Source organism: Conger conger, chromosome 1 (genome assembly GCF_963514075.1).
Source record: "Conger conger chromosome 1, fConCon1.1, whole genome shotgun sequence".
Classification (NCBI taxonomy): Eukaryota; Metazoa; Chordata; class Actinopteri; order Anguilliformes; family Congridae; genus Conger; species Conger conger.
The window spans coordinates 6227842-6245341 of record NC_083760.1 but is presented as its reverse complement, the minus strand read 5'-3'; the positions used below and the strand labels follow the sequence as shown (position 1 = coordinate 6245341).

The window sequence follows — 17500 nt, the reverse complement described above, 5'->3', positions numbered from 1 at the left end:
CCCGGGACACACAGAGAGAGGCTCGAGAGAGTGCTGTGTAACATCACACAAGACAGTCTGGAGAACAGGCTCCCCCGCTATAGCCGGGTTCTTCCCAACTGACTGGGCAGTTTTGTTTTTTTTTAAACCTAATTTGCTTGCCTCTTAGTCTCTCTCTCTCTCTCTCACACACACACACACACACACACACATACAAATACACACGCTCTCACACCAACGGCGATCGGCTGCCATGCAAGGCAGCATTCAGCTCATCAGTAGCATTTCGGGGTTAGGGGTCTCGCTCAGGGACAATTCCACACACCCAGGGCAGGATCAAACCTCCTCTGTCACCCCCTTGCTATCTGGGATTCAGGGTTGGTGTTTTCCCTTCTGTTACTTTATAAAGTGTCTTAGTCTTTAGTGTCGTCTTCCCTGAAAAGCTCTATGCTAATGAAATTGAGTTCATGGACAAACCCTTGCCTCGTCTCTGCACCGGGACTGGGACCAAGGCAGGAAACGACTCTGATTTCACAAACAACAGCCAGAATGCCCTAATATGATGGACGTAGTGGACATAACACTGTCAGCCCATCGCACTGCTGACATCGGATACTAAAATCTGCAACAAAGTTAAAATGGCCTTAATCTGTGAAATATGTGCAAATGCAAAATACTAACAAAAACATTTTTATTAAAATGGAAAGAACACGCAGGACCCAAAATCACGGTAGAAGTGTTTCTCTTTTTAAAACAATGATATCACATACAAATCCTCTTTTTCATAAACCGTCATGTTAAGACATTGTTACAAATTAATTTACATCTGTAGAAGTACATTTACACACAGTGACACAATGTTGTCTTTCATAATAATAATAATAATAATAATAATAATAATGCTCTCAAAAAATAAAATGAGAAAAATGTAAGGCACCGAAAAAATCGGTGGTTGTACAGTAGGCAGTTATTTTTTAAGGAATAAAAGGTAAAGGTAGAATTACCCCCAGTAAATCAATGAATCCAGAAAGAAGAAATGAGCAGAGCATAGTATCACACAGAAAATGTTTTTGTTTTAAACCACAGTAGTAAGAACACACCTTGTGAAAGCTTTTATTTTTTTTGTTTTAAAAAAGTGTTAGTCCTGAAAGTCTTTGTGACATGAAACAAGTACACACCAAGACCAGTGTGTGTGTGTGTGTGTGTCTCTTGTGCTAGTACTGTGCAACTGTGGGGTTAGCTTAATGCCTCTAATGCTGGTGTGAGAATAGGTGCTGCCCGCCTCCAGTGTACAAATCTTGGCTTGTCCTTGTTACTACCCACTGGGAATCTAGAATGGAACATTCACGGTATGAATATTATGCTTTGGCTATACAGTGGCTTAATAATAACCACCTGAAAAATTGAGTAATCTCCACAGAAAAATATTGAGTCGATTCAATTCTAATAGGGATTTTAGCTCTCGCAGGAAACACTTGCTCCCCCGTTGGACTCGTATAAACTGGGTTGGAGGTTTCTTTGAGAGCATTAACACTGAGAAATTTACTGAGTAGTTTGAGTATCATACGGTGATGGTGTTGAATCCAAATCAGAGGTGAAAATCGGCCATTATGGTTCCCGAAAGATGGTGCATTGTGTTGGTTTGTTAGTTGAGTTTGTTTTCAAGCTAAAAAGTATTCAAGTATTTTATGAGGTGGCAGTAGTGTTAAACCTCCACTCCACTTTGTCACGTCCTCCAAAATCCCAGAATGCCACTCGTGCTCCTTCTACATGTGATAAAAGCCTGGAGCCTGTAGCCTAGTGGCTAAGGTACATGACTGGGACCCAGTGGTTCAAGCCCCAGTGTAGCCACGGTAAGATCTGCACAGCTGTTGGGCCCTTGATTGAGGGAGATTGTCCCCTGCTTGGTCTAATCAACTGTAAGTCACTTTGGCTAAATAACAAATTATGTTTTATAATTTCTGAAGAATCTCTGAAGCCAACTGAAACAACTGATAGTCTCAATCGGCAAATGCCGAGAACATTAAAAGGCATATTGTAGGTGGGCTGAATTCAGCCGCGATCCAGTGGTCACAGATGTGAGTAGTAATATTTTATAAGAAAGATTTAAAAAAAAAAGTATTTTAATATAATGGGCCAATTTTCTGTATATAATTGTGTGATAAATACAAAAAAGCCCAATGCCCTATCAGTAGAATATGTCATTTTATTGGGTAAAAGGCTAAAGGAATGGCCCAATCAGACACTGCGTTCTCATGTCCTCAGGAGACCTGCTGAAGAAACAGCACATTTGCCTGTCTGCCCTTGTCTGCATACAAACTCTAATTAGCACCACGCTCACGAGTTCAGAGGAGACGATTGGCCGAACGTGTGATTAGGTCACGCACCAATCAGAGCTAATCACCAGTTTGCGAAACCCTTGCTCGCCAGATGTTCTCGGTCCTTCTGGTTTTTAAGAAAAGTGTTTTTTTTTTTTGTTTTTTTTTTCATAAAAATGAGAGGGCTTTAAAGAAATATCCTGATCCTGCAGTCTGGAGTACGACGTGAAAATGCAACGACCGGCAGCCTTTGATCGGTCTGAGATGGGGAATGGTTCAGCTCCTATGCCAGGGAGAGAGATGGATGTGTGTGTGTGTGTGTGTGTGTGTGTGTGTGTGTGTGTGTGACAGGTGGGCTCATGACCGTTTAGCATTGTGCTGCCCATCTTTCACAAGGTGCGTTTCATCACTGTTGTGCTGTAAAGATGTGCTTTTGTCGTTATGAAGCGTAGCAGTTCACAAGGCTGAGTGAGAATGTCTTTCTATTTTTTGTGTTTTTCTTTTTGAAATACATCTTCAATGGGGATAGTACAAGACCGAAGACAGTTCATAATCAATACCACCGCTGACATCAGCACAATCGAGAAACAATATCACACTTAAGGAACAATGTTTTCCCATACATTTTACCCCCATTTTATACATATTTATATTTCTTTTTTTCTTTTTTTTGGTTATTCCCCGTTAGATTGCATCTGAAAAATAAAACATGAAAAGAGAAGTGAGCTGAGATCAATCTGTCGGATCAAAATGACAACAGTAGGTGAGAGGAGACTGGGTAATTTTCATAAGGTAAGAAATAAAATAAGAACTTGTCGAGTAACCGCTATGTAGCCCACATCTAAACGAATAAATGACTGTTTCCATAACAACGAGCTATGGGCCAGTTGACTTGATCCATCTTATCTTTGACTCTTTGGCCTGAAGAGTTCAATGACCTCAGAGGCTGCTGAGACTGTCAGCGGTAGCCTTGATGTCATGAAACTTATGAAAACCCCAGAAGCAGCCCGCCCACTGATGACCTTCTGACCTAAACCAGCCTTCAGTTCTCTTTTGTGTTTGAAAATGACACAATCGATAAATTAAGGACTGACAGCGGAAGAAACCCAACTGAGTGAACGTATGCATCTCCGAAATCATATTGCTCACAGAGCTTTTAACTTATGCCAGACACCATCTTGTCTCAATGTTCTCTTTAATATAAAAATAGATAAGAAAAAGTCCATACAAAGTATACAGTATGCAACAATCAATCGGCGAGAAGTATCTTGATTTAAATACAACTTTAGATTTGAAGGAGATCGCAAAGAGATTTAGAAACCAGTTTCCGAGAGCAACAGGGCTCCGCCCCTTCCTGCCTCACAGGAAGCTACCAGTAGCTACCTACAAGACTCACATGCCGCACCTCTATGCTTGCATTTACAGTGTAGAGAAACCTGCCTGTGTGGCCAATAGGAAAGCCTGATGCTAGCCTTGTTAGGATAGGCTCAGCCAACGAGAGTGCTCAGCTTAGGACTGCTGAGAGTTTTCCGTTTAACGTCACACACTTTGTTGTGGGTGAGAGTGACGCAGTCCACCATTTTAGGGAGCACAGTCAGTGTTGGCTGTGTAAAGCACATCGGTCAGCTATGGCTCCAGTGCCCAACGGAGATCTACAGCAGGGGATGGGGCTCGTATGCCCACACGATCACGCCGGCATCACGCTGCGTTTCCCGTGCCGGTTCCGAACCCGGCGGACCACAGTCGGCACCGGGGCCCTAGCCTTCGCCTGATTGGCTGAAAGCTTTTTACATTAGGCTGGGATTGGACAGCATTTTCCTGCCTCCGAGTGTCTGTTGCCCCCCCGCCAGTTCTGAAGAAACCGGTCCGTAAAATAAGCCGCTTGTTTTAATGGGCGGCCATTTTGCAACACCACAATGGCGTCACCTCTGTGTGACACCTGTGGCTGTGTGCTTTTCCTGTGTGTGTGTGTGTGTGTGTGTGGGTACAGTATGTGTACGAGCCTACAGCGTACCTATGTGTATGAGTTTGTGTGCCCCGCCCCCAACAGAGAAAAATGCCCATCAATTCACCCCCGCACCTCCCGATTGGTTCCCCGCCTAAGCTCCGCCCATGGCAACCACGTGGAGCCCCGCCCCCTGCATGCGCGGGCCACACCCCTCCGTAAGGCAAGTGAGAGAGGACCTGGTCATGAATCCCTCGCAGATGAAACAGTGGCTGCCAAATCATTCGCTGGAACATCGTGCGTTAAAGGGTCGCCGGATTCTGCTAAACAGTACTGAGCTCCGCCGAGCCTGGTCGATCAGGCCTGGTCGATGGCGACGGCAGGCAGCCTGCAGGAGTTTTTAAAAGGGCAGGCCTTAGAGTGCTCACCACTGCCACCTTGTGGACCCGTTCCTCAAATCGCGGTCGTCGAGATCCGAGAACCGTACCGCTAATTGTCCGTTAATCGTTAGTTAAGTCACACACACACACACCTGGGCTGGAATTAAGCCCGTGTTTAAGGTGCTCTGCAAACCACCGCCTCTTCTACGGTAGTGAGGCGTCGACGTTCACGTAGTCACACACGAGAGAATGAACTCAGACCACGTTACCCAGCATTCAGCTGAGCTGATAACATAGCATTGGATTGGCCAGGTACTAACATACAGTAGCCTGAAGACCCACACAATCACACAAGTGTGATTTTAACTTCAGTTCTACTGTACTAGGCCAACAAGCCCCACAGAGTGCATTAAAACCCATACAGCATACCACTTCTTGGTTGTCAGAATATATAATAATAGTGATAAAAAAGAACTAAATAATTATAATAATAATAATCATCATCATCATAATAATAAAATTGCAGTTTGAATATGCTGCTTAAAAGAGCTTTCACTGATTATTCCAATAATGTCATAATTGTATCAGTATAACTGCAGTAGAGAAAATGCAGAGCAAAGAGCCTTTCCCGGCGTCGATAACCTAACAAACACTACGCCCCGCTGTCTACCTGAAATGGATTTCACTGAGTTTTACTGGACGAGTAGACTGCTAAAAGGGTCTTCAGGGGATGGCCTACTACGTATATGCTTTCTGCACACCACTGCATAAGAACCACAACAAACACCCTTTTAAAAATATGACCAGAAAAGAGATCAATATCAAACGCGGGTGCCAATAACACCACTCGAAAGAAAAAACCCAATAAAAAAAATAGCATCGAGTAATAAGAACCATTAAACGTAGTAGTGCTAAAACCACCAAAACTGTGTTTACAAATTCTCACAACCCTCTGGTGGCATCCGATTTCATCCAGGAGTGACCAACATTATCCATTATCCTAAACATTTTTCCCTCTCCATTATCGTACATTTCTTTTCGTTTCCACTCTGAGAGACTTCATGTCAGCTGTGCCTGCCTTCTGCATGGCATTGGTGAGACCAGTTAGACAAAAATGTGCTGAATCATTTACTGTAAATTAACCTAGAGTTTCAACTTTAAAAAATGAGTGTCTATGCTGCCATAACATTATAAGTTAAGTTGAGAAGGCAAGTTGTTTACAGTAATTAGTGCAAAAAAACTTGTCTTCTCAAGTTCACTTAACTTTAAACTTTTAAGGCAGCACGCACACAAACTTTAAGTTGAAACAAAATTTTTTTACGGTGTGTTTTAAAGACTCCTACTTCTCTGAAATGAACTGAGGCTACATATCTCCCGATTTTCTTTAAACTTTGAAGGCCTATCATCCAAGCAATTATCAAAGATGACATATTCCCGCGGAAAGGTGGAGTGATGGGTAGCAGGGGTGCTGGATAAATAGACGTTTACACTGTCAGTGTTTCTGCCAAAGACAGACTGTCAGCTACACACCGGCATGGAATTAATACTAACTGTATAAAACAAAACTGAAAATAAAACTGTTTACCATAAAGGGTATCTTCTCGTTTGCATAATGTGGGAAGTTAAATCTTTGAAACTTGTATAAATTCTCTGCAGATTCGCGGCAACCCTCTTTGATGTTTGTTTATAATCGTGGAATAACAGCCATTGTTGTCCTGTCCAAATCTTGTAGTTAATAGGCAGGGCAAACAGGTGAAATGAATTTAAAAAAAAGGATATTTACCACACAATTTCCAACTTCCTCCACATGACTGAACCCACAGTGGAGTTTACTGTAATGATCTTTGTTGGAATTTAAACTAATTAATTCAGTTATTTTAAAAGGGATGTTTTAAGCCAATACTGAAATACTGGGTATTCATTGGAGAATTCATGTGTGTGCTTGTAGGGGTGCCACTAGGGATTTTTGGGCCCCACCCCACAGAAAGTCCTATTTTATAATATTGTTGTGAGCCCCTGTCAGTCAGGGTGCTAGGCATTGCCCTAAACCCCCACCCCCCTTGCGCACTTGCACTACACTACAGGTGATGTAGGTAAAGACACACACCTGAATTATTCCAATTGGGTGAAAGCCAAAAAGAAAAATGTAGCAAATTCTTAATCTAAAGAGTGGTTATGTTCATAGGCACTGGTGTCACTAAGTCTAAACCTTTTAAGCATGACCACCATGGAGGCAGTCTCTGGTCTCTGAGCTAAACCCAATCCTTTATACCTCCACTGTCACAACATCTCTCATCCTTCTTGTGAATAACACACTCCCAGGGCTAATAGCAGGGCTGCTGTGCCCTGTTCCTGGAGATCTACTGTCCTGTAGGTTTTCACTCCAACCCTAACAAAGCACCCCTCATTCAACAGCTAGAGCAGGGCTGCCCAACCCTGTTCCTGGAGATCTACTCTCCCGTAGGTTTTCACTCCAAACCTAACAAAGCACACCCCTCAATCAACAGCTTGATATCTGCTAGTTAGTAGAATCAGGTGTGCCAAAGTAGGGTTGGAGTGAAAACCTACAGGATGATAGACCTCCAGGTAGATCTTCCATGTCATTTAAAGGGCTGTAAAAACAACGTACGAGAGGCTGTTTTATCCTTGGCTCTTTATCTGTGCAGAACATGACAGGGGAGCTGCTTGTGTGTGGTGTCTGGGTGAACCTACTAGTTCCTTACTCCCATTATATGCGTCGCTGTGCACTTTGTGCTAACGATCTGTTCCTGGGTGGGCTTCATGGCGGTAGGAGGGGGCAGAGCAGAGAACACCCCCAAAAAAACTTTCCCCTGCCTCGGTGAGCCCCACTGGTCACCAGGATCGAGTAGGACACCTTTCCCCCCTTTCAGCACCGACGTCCATTCACCTTCAATTCAATCTCTCCAGGCCACACCCACCTTGCGCCTACACCTCGCCCCCGCCCCCCCCCCTCCAGTCTCCCTGGAGGACAGTTTGGTGTCTCCCTTCCAGAAGCTTCCACATCTGCCGCCCCCTTCGCCCGTGCTCCTCCTCCAGGCTCTTCTTCCACCTCCTCCTCCTCCTCCTCGTCCTCCTCCTAGGTCTCCAGCAGGCTGTGCCAGCGACACACCTGCTGGCCCTTAGACTCCTTCATCTGGGTCCAGTGCGACAGCTCCTCCTCGCCCGAGCTGTTGAGGCCCAGCGAGATCCAGCCGATCATCTCCTTGCGCTTCATGCTGCGCTTGTTGTAGACGGACAGGATGAGCGTCACGTCGGACAGCTGGAACAGCGCCACCTGGAACACGAAGGTCTCCTTGTAGGTGGGGTTGGGCTGGCCCCGGCAAATGGACGTCTTGCACTTGGACATCTCCTGGCCCATCGAGTTCAACAAGGTCAGCTTGACGTAGGTGTCTACGGGAGGGGAGGGGAGGGGAGGGGAGGGGTGTAGTCAGTGAGTGACAAGTGCATTTTATTGCACAACTTAACCGCCGTTAGCTAGAAACGTGGTCTGTCATGACACCACGCACTCGAATGGGTCATGTAGCTACAGTAATGATGGTTGCGTATACTCTCACTAAAGACCCAGTCACATTGTATGCTCTGAGTCTATTCTTTGTTCTGCAAAATATTCAGATCTATATAATGGACTGAACTGACAGTAATTGCCAGACTGTATAACCCAATTAACCCTACACGGGTATCAAGTATAACTGTGAACATGGACAGAACAATCACTGATATCATACAATAGGTTTAGTCTCATCAGTATATTTAGTCAATTATTAACGGAAAAAGGCAGTGGATTTGCCAGTAAGGATACTTTCTTTATATAGGGTTTAAATTCCAGCAGTGTGGCTCCATCACACGATAACACTTCTTTTTTTTTTTCATTGGCCGGAAATAAATCTTTCCATTTCATCTGCCCTTTCTGTTTAATCTCTTTAAAGACACTGTATAAATAGCAGCTATATTTTACTACTTATGAGAAGGCTCAATTAATTCCAGCGCGTGATAAATGTGGTGCGGTTTTAGACGCACTCCATCCCCCCCACCCGAGAAGGATCGTTGAGTTCCTGTCAGGATAAGCTCAACCTTGCTGTGCGTTTCCATTTGAATACCTCCACTTCCCCTTCCACACATCTCTATTAGTGACGTAACATCTCTGGGCTGTGACAAAGCACTTGATGATTTATTCACACGAGCAAAAAGGAAATTCGAACAAGCTTTCCAGGGAAGCAAAAGGAGAGAAAAAATCAATTCCTACTGCTATTCATTTGAAATTATTTCTTCTTTTTTTTTTTTTCTTTTTTTTTTTACAATCATTTGTTTTGTTTGTTTTTATTTCGTTTTTTTGTTTCTTCTTTTTTTTGTGATTTGATGCCAGAGCCCAGATGGGGCGTTTGACACGGGAATGCGAGCGCTAGAAGTGGGGGGCGAGACGCAGGCGGGCGCACGCCAATCACCGACAAAAAGCGGGAGCAAGCGCCTAGCGCCTGGCCTATTCACAGCCACCCTCGCCTCCGCTCAAAAGCCCACTTAATAATAATAATGCTAATAGTAATAGCGCATTCTCCTCTGCCCGAGCCACGCTGTGCGCCCCCCCCCACCCCTCATTTAACCCCCCCCCACCCCCACCCCCTTCATGTTAGGAACATGCTTGTGTAACCGAAGCTTTTCACGGCTGCCAGCTGCAATTGAAGTCGAGTCTCCGCTCCGCCTAAAGAGCCACTTCTGTGTTCGGCTCGCACAAAGGCGGGGATGAATCGGCCCTGATTTCCATTCCTCCGCCGTCGAGGGCGGATTCCGTCGGAGGGCTGTCAAAGCCTTAAGTGGCCTCTCGCGAGGGGAGAAAAAGGCGTTCGAAGACGGCGGCCATTTTCCTTTTTTCTCCCCCCTCCCCTCGCTAAACGAGTCGGGCTTGCGACTCGGCAATTACGGTGACTGACAGCCTCCACCCAGCTGTGTGTGCGCGCTGCGTTTCTCTCGGCCACCCCGGAGCCCCCTGCTGATAACGCAAGGCCTCAGCTCCGAGCTCCGCGTAACCTTCCTAAAGTGGGTTTTTAAAAAAAAAGTATTGTTTCCTTTTTCACGTGGCGTTTTGGTGAATCGTGTTTTTGGAATTGATTTTCATTCATGCAGGCAAGGAAAACATTTTGGCCGCACTGTCCTTCTAAGTGGAATCTACAAGTTGACTGGACTTTGTTGTACATCGCTCTGGATAAGAGCGTCTGCCAAATGCCAATAATGTAATGTAATGTAATGACTGGCAACCAGGGGTTCAGTTTAGTGGGGGAATCAAAAAATACTAAAATGTGTGACAATGTTAACGGGTCTGTTTTTAGGCACACTTTTCGTTATGATGTAAAATCGTAGCGCACTGTAATCTTTTTGCCATGCATGTGTACATGTGTATTACTTATACCAACCCTTGGACAACCAGGTAAAGGGAGTGTGGAAAAATCAACAGTTGCTGATCCCTGGTTTAAACTGACTTTGGTCTTCGCCAATGCCAATATGTCCATTTTAGACACGACTTTCAGACGATATTCCTTCTGGTTATCCATATTGTGGTGCCATACAGGAAAATCTCGGGAGAATCCAACGTCCATAAATGTCATTTTTGACCCTCTCTTCAAAAGCACAGTCCGGACGTTTCTGCGACATCGAGTCAAGGTTTTTCCGCGGTGGGAGGTTATGAGGTATAAAATGTCAAATGTCAAATATTAATTCAACTCGGACATATAAACTTTGTAAGAGTTCATCTGACACTGAATATTTACTGTGAATGGTTTGCAATCTTTATAAAACCTTTATTAAAATTGAACCTTTTTAAAGTTATGATGGGTGTCCCCTAGATGCCTTTGAGGATACCTAGATCAGAACCAGGTGAAATCCGCTGGTCTAAACTCACTCACTGGACAGTAACTCACCCTCCTGGTCTCACAGTACACCGTAAGGCAGAAGAACGTACACCTTCAGATGTCGCTGATTGGGTGAGGTGGGGTCTTTCGCGAAAACACCCCTACGATGACTACGACCGCAAACTAGCACGTAAAACAGTGCCACGCCCCTGAGAACAGCCACCAATCACAGGACAGAGCTAGCAGGCGACCGGCAGCGCATTTGAGTCGGGTGTTAGAGAAGCAGGCAGACACGACTCACAGACAAGAGCAGGGGGGGGGGGAAGCGGCGGAAGAAACCAAAGAGCCAGGCGGGACGGGGGTGTGCAGGGGGGTAGGGCCGGCCCACTGATCCCGGGAAAGGGGGGGGGGGCATAATACACAGGGCTTAGAGTTGGCAGATTTTCTTTACGGATGTGGTCTCTCTGCTGTCACAGAGGGGATTAAGGGCTTTTCGGAATCAAACATTTACCGCCACCGGCGGGGGCAGCTGGCAGCCCCGCGCGGCTGAAAATACGGCGGTGATTTAGAATTTAAATATTGATCGAGCGTTCGGGGGTCCGCCGGCCCGCTGTGAATACGCAAACGGCTCGTTTTTATTTATACGCAGCGGCCGGGGGGAAAGACCCGAACGCTCCCCTCCCACTCCCGTCGGAGTGACTAGTGTGAAATGTCTCTCATTAAAATCCCAGATAGAAACTTCCTTCTTTTGATACGGGTAAATGTGCCAGATACAGGCTCAGGAGGCCCGGGGGGGGGGGGGGGGGGGGGGGGGGGTAAGTCTGGTTGCCGAACGTGCGACGCAGAAAGGACAGGTTATACGGTGCGTCTTAATGTTGCCCCGGCTACGTGGGAACCCGCAACCGTGAAGAAAACACAGCCACTCTCTAGTCTACTGACATTCAGGTGCAGAGAAATAGAGAGAGAGAGAGAGAGAGAGAGAGAGTGTGAGACAGCAAGAGAGAAAAAGAGAGAGAGAAAGAGAGAGATTTAAATCTGCCCATATTGACAGAGACAGAGGGAAGAATAAACAAATAAGGAGAGAATAAATTAATTGAAATAATACGGAAAGTGGGAAGGAAAAAATAAATAAATAAGAAAGATAGAAAGAAAGAAAGAAGAAGAGGAAGAGTGTCTAACATTGATAGTGGAAAGAAGCACCAGCCGATGGCTGGGTCTGGGGGTAGAGACTCACCTCGGATTATATACACCTGTCCACCTATCAAGTGTTTTAGACAACAGAACAGCCCATCTGACAACAAGGGTTGGGAAGCAGTAAGAGAAACAATGACCAAGATGTCAATAGTTGGGCGAGAGACAGGGAAAAACAGTGAGAGAGAGAGAGAGAGAGAAAGAGAGTGAGAGAAAGGGAGAGAGAAAGCGAGACACAGACAGAGAGTAAGTGAGAGAGGGGAGAGAGAGAGATAGAGAAAGAGACAGAGAGGGTCAAAAAAGTCATCACAACATAAGGTCAACAAGAAGGTCATTCTTGGAAGAGACTGACTGGAGATCAGTTGTTCTCAGGTACAGACAGAAGGAGGGGGACAGTTTTTTTTTTTTAGCAGGTTGAGCTCAGGGGGAGAGGGGGAGGGGATGGGTACGCTCCAGCTGACCCTGGGTCAGTCACGTTCAGCCCAGATGATCTCGCTCGTACAGGGAACAGCTGACCCAGGGTCAGTCACGTTCAGCCCGGATGATCACTCGTACAGGGAACAGCTGACCCAGGGTCAGTCACGTTCAGCCCGGATGATCTCGCTCGTACAGGGAACAGCTGACCCAGGGTCAGTCACGTTCAGCCCGGATGATCTCGCTCGTACAGGGAACAGCTGACCCAGGGTCAGTCACGTTCAGTCCGGATGATCTCGCTCGTACAGGGAACAGCTGACCCAGGGTCAGTCACGTTCAGCCCGGATGATCTCGCTCGTACAGGGAACAGCTGACCCAGGGTCAGTCACGTTCAGCCCGGATGATCACTCGTACAGGGATAAACTGGCCTGGGGTCAGCTCTCCTTCTGCTCGGATGACCTCACATAAAAGGGCGTAACGGAATAGTCGTGCGGACCGTGAGAGCCCACCTAACAGGCCACCTTAACACGGACGCTGCTGTGGTCTGCAATCAACACTTTATTCATTTAACACTGACCCTCCGTCGATCCTTTAATATTCTGCCTTACCCAAATAACCAGTATCATCAAACCTACTCTGATTTTGGGATAAAATACTATATATTTAAGTCAAAGTCTTTGATTGTCGCTCAGTTGCCATTGTAGAACTGTTGCTATTAATGCAGATAAAACATTTACAAATAGGTTATAACACGCTAATACCGTGGTCATAACCTCGGATATCGAAGACCGAGCCTCCACTAGGATGCAGCACACTGGCTGAGAGTTACTGCAAGACAGACTGGAATAACAAAGTGCAGCTTAGAGCCCGTCGTTGCCTTCTGTATCTCATTTAGCAGAGACCACTCATCGCAAAACAATGCAGTAATGGCCAAATAACTTCGAATGGGAATCGGGGGTCTTCTTTACCCCAGTTCCCTGAGGACCTTTTGAAGCCGTCCTACGCTAATGAATCGCAAACCTATCTCTGCAGTTAATTAAGTCGGCGGTTAGCCGCAGCGGTCGGGCGGACCGTAAATCAATCCGGGGGGGGGAGTAATACGATATTGGTAATCGGTTGACAGGAATGTGCAGACAGTCTTCGCTGCGTTTCCCTGTGTTCGGGGACAACGTCCTGCGTCACAGAAAGAACCGGAACGTTCCGGAGACTGATTTCGCTCAAAATGGCGGCGGCGGTGGCGGCGGGCGGGCGGGCGGAATGCTGGTCGCGTTAGCGTACTTACTGGGTGGTTTGTTGGCGGCCAGGTTCTTAAAATGGCTGCCCCTGATGACCTCGACGGAGAGGCGGCCGGTGGTGGCGTTGTACACCAGGCCCACCAGGATCTCGGGCGTGGAGCCCTGGCCCGCCGACTGGCAGGACGAGGCCGACTCGCTGCAGGACACCTCCGAGATGCTGACCTGGGACTCGCAGCCCTGCTGACGGACAGAGAGACGGACGGACAGACAGACAGACAGACAGATGGATGGACAGATGAGACGGACGCGCAGAATTACGGCTCTCAGCTCTCAGGGGGCGACATGGCTCAGGCGGTAAGAGCAGTCGTCTCATTGGCTCAGGCAGTAAGAGCAGTCGTCTCATTGGCTCAGGCAGTAAGAGCAGTCGTCTCATTGGCTCAGGCAGTAAGAGCAGTCGGAGGGTTGCCGGTTCGATCCCCCGCCGGGCTGTGTCGAAGTGTCCCTGAGCAAGACACCTAACCCCCAAATGCTCCTGACGAGCTGGTCGGTGCCTTGCATGGCAGCCAATCGGCAGTCGTCTCCAACCCGGGTCCTGGAGAGCTACTGGGTCTGCTGGTTTTTGTTTTCACCTTAAAATCAGCTCCCTGTTGAGCTGAGTTGGCTGTGTAATCAACTACTCTGATTGATTAAGTGCAGAGTGACAACGAAAAACAGCACACCCTGCGGCTCTCCAGCGAAAGGGTTGGAGACCACTGCCCTGGAGACAGTCCATAACGTTTTACCCCTAGCCAGCAATGTATAATTAACTTGTACCTTTTTTGCTTGGAAAAAGTACTCAATTGTACCCAAAGAGAACATTACTATACTTTCAGGGCACACTTGGGAAATTTGAACAAAAATGTACCTCTACTGAGCATGTCAGACATTTGTAAAAAATTAAGTAGAAAGAAATAAATACATATACATTTTCAAAAAGCCAAACCAAAAGCCATCCTGCTTCCCATGGCAGTTTAAAGGTCATGTTTCTCTTTGCAGAGATTCCAGGAATACTCAAATAAACTCAACTATACTATACACTTGGAAAATGGAACAACAACAAAAAAAAACATTTAACTGCTTGAACAAAATGTGCTACAGGATGCGAGTTGAGGTTCTACACAGATATCTGTGTAAATGTGGTGGGCTTGTGTTTTGTTATGCCAGAAATGTTGTGAATATTTTTTAGTCTGATCACGCTCTTGGTGAGAATCCAGTATCCATTGTTTCAATATTTCAGAGGTTTTCACACCAACAAAGATGTCGACCAGAGCAGGCTAGATCTAACAACAACTGATGCATACCCTGCTGAAAAAAAACAGCAAAAGCTAGGAATTGAAACAGCTGGTAGCTGGTTGTACCAGCTCCCCGCTTGATATGGTTTGACGAGCTCAATTTACAAGCTGGTCAAGCTGCCATATCTGGATTTTACAGTGCAGGGCATGTACATAAGTGAAATGCACATTCTTGCATATTGTTAGTCACTCTGAGTAAAACCACTCTGCTAAATGAGTCTGCTAAGTAATATTATGTATTCTCCTCCGACAGCTAAATAAAGACCTGACAAGATTCCTCCACACCTCAGTTATAAGCCACACAGTACACCCACACATGAACACTCAGAACATGTACTGACACATGCTAGGCATCCAAGCTACTTTAAAATCACATGCATGTACAGACTTATATAATGTAAATAACCACACATATGCAGAGACATGAACTTCACTGAAACATCCCCAAACCCACATTCACATGGCTGGGATTGCAAAACTCACACACTCACACACACACACACACACACACACACTCTCTCTAACACACACACACACACACACTCCCTAACTCACACACATACACACACACACACACACACTCCCTAACTCACACACACACACACACACACACACACGCACACCCTCACGCTCCCTGGCTCACCGGCAGGGCGCAGCAGGGCTCCAGGGTGACGGGCATGGACATCTTGCCCTGCAGGTTGAGCTTGGTGAGGTAGAAGACCTTCTCGCCCAGCGCCTTCTCCTTCTTCATCCTGCGCACGCTGTAGAGGCGGAAGCGCACGGCGTAGTTTCCGATCATCTCCGACTCGATGTGGCTGAAGCGGAAGGTCTCGGTGAACACCGGGCAGGGCCCCTTCTGCATGCCGGTCTTGGCGCGCTGCTTCTTGGTGGGCAGCAGCACCAGGTGCACCTGCCAGGAGACGTTCCCGGTGCGCTTCAGCGCGGGGATGTCCGTCACCGCCGTCACCGTCACCATCAGCCGCTGCTCGTCCGAGTCGTAGTCGAACGCCACGTCCAGCGTGCCGTACTTCGCCGCCGGCTCCGGCTCGTAGCCCTTCGGGAGCTGCCCCGCCGACCCGCGGGCGGACATGTCCTGCAGGAGGGGGGGGCGGAAGGCAAACGGTAAAATGGTTGGCGTTTATATAGCGCCTTTATCCCGCTCACGACTACTGTCTGTTCTGGCTCCACGGTGGTGGAACGAACTCCCCGTTGAGGTCAGAACTGCAGAATCTCTCCCCACCTTCAAGCGCAAGCTGTAGACACACCTCTTCAAGCAGCACCTCTCCCCATCCCTCCCTACCTCCCTGTGAACCTTAATTGTTGTCTCTGTGACTTGCTTTGTGTATCGGTATTTTTAGTTGGCTAGGTAAGCAGTGTTTGGATAGTTAACTTTGGTCACTTTTGCTCTGTTTGTTTGTTTCTTTGTTTAAAAAAAAAAAAAAAAAAAAGGCCCTGGTCCTTTGTTGTACAGGTAGCAGTTGAAATTGTACTTCCCTCTAGGGTGTTTCAGCGAACTTATCCCTGGTTATGGGTATGCACTTTGTTGTACGTCGCTCTGGATAAGAGCGTCTGCCAAATGCCAATAATGTAATAATGTAATATCCAAAGTGCTATACAATTGATGCTTCTCATTCACCCATTCATACACACACTCACACACCGACGGCGATTGGTTGCCATGCAAGGCGCCAACCAGCTCGTCAGGAGCATTTGGGGGTTAGGTGTCTTGCTCAGGGACGCTTCGACACAGCCCGGGTGGGGGATCGAACCGGCAACCCTCCGACTGCCAGACGACTGCTCTTACTGCCTGAGCCATGTCGCCCCCAGGACATATCCAGGAGCAATGCAGGGTGTAGGGCATTTCACATAAGTGTGCCTCTCTGCAGACCCCCAAAAGGAAACAGAGAGAGAGTGCCATGTTTACCATGTTGACACAGGGTCAGCAAGGCTTGATGAAAAGACAGTGCTCGTCAATACAACACTATTGTGCAGCCAATTCTACCGCCTCAGTGGAATGCTCCCAGAACTGCTGAGGTGAAATATCACTGTATAAACCATGGGTTTTGCACATACAGTGTTTGGTGTCTTTAGATAGCTAATGTTGTGGGAAATAGTTTGGTGCCGTTGGTGGTATAGTACACTGGATCAAGATGAATAAAAATCTTGAAACAGCGTTTAGAAATAAACCGCAGGTAATGCAAGTTACCTGTGAGTCTGCATCCAGCTGTGATACAAAGGTAAATGGTAAATGGTTGGCATTTATATAGCGCCTTCATCCAAAGCACTGTACAATTGATGCTTCTCATTCACCCATTCATACACACACTCACACACCAACGGCGATTGGCTGCCATGCAAGGCGCCGACCAGCTCGTCAGGAGAATTTGGGGGTTGGGTGTCTTGCTCAGGGACGCTTCGACACAGCCCGGGCGGGGGATCGAACCGGCAACCCTCCGACTGCCAGACGACTGCTCTTACCGCCTGAGCCACGTCGCCACGGAAGGGAGTCACGCTTGTGATCTGGGAGAATTGAGGAGGTGGAGCTACTGTACAACCACCTACTGCAGGGCTGCCCAATCCCTGCTCCTGGAGATCCGACGTACCGTCGGTTTCCACTACAACCCAAACAAAGCAAGCCTCGTTCAACAGCTAGAGCAGGGCTGCCCAACCCTGTTCCTGGAGATCTACTGTCAAAGCATACCTCATTCAATGGCTAGATATCTTATTGAGTTTCCAGGCGTGCTGTATTAGTGTTGGATTGAAAACTTTCTGGACTGTAGATCTCCAGGAACAGGGTTGAGCAGCTGAGACTGAAATTAATCCATTTTGGAGGACAAGTTAGACCA

At 47.0% G+C, this 17500-nt stretch overlaps 2 protein-coding genes across 2 annotated transcripts in view; both read right to left on the bottom strand.

Annotated features, from left to right (window-relative positions):
- vsig10l (V-set and immunoglobulin domain containing 10 like) overlaps positions 1-17500 on the bottom strand; it is a 145631-nt gene that overhangs the window by 5937 nt on the left and 122194 nt on the right. The window lies entirely within an intron of this gene.
- The window catches only part of syt14a (synaptotagmin XIVa), a 25460-nt gene continuing 15679 nt past the window's right edge, over positions 7720-17500 (bottom strand). The window contains exons 4-6 of the mRNA XM_061256472.1: positions 15298-15747; positions 13371-13560; positions 7720-8033 (exon numbers count right to left, since the gene is read on the bottom strand). Coding sequence (XP_061112456.1) covers positions 7720-8033; positions 13371-13560; positions 15298-15747 — 954 coding nt within the window. The remainder of the gene's footprint in view (positions 8034-13370; positions 13561-15297; positions 15748-17500) is intronic.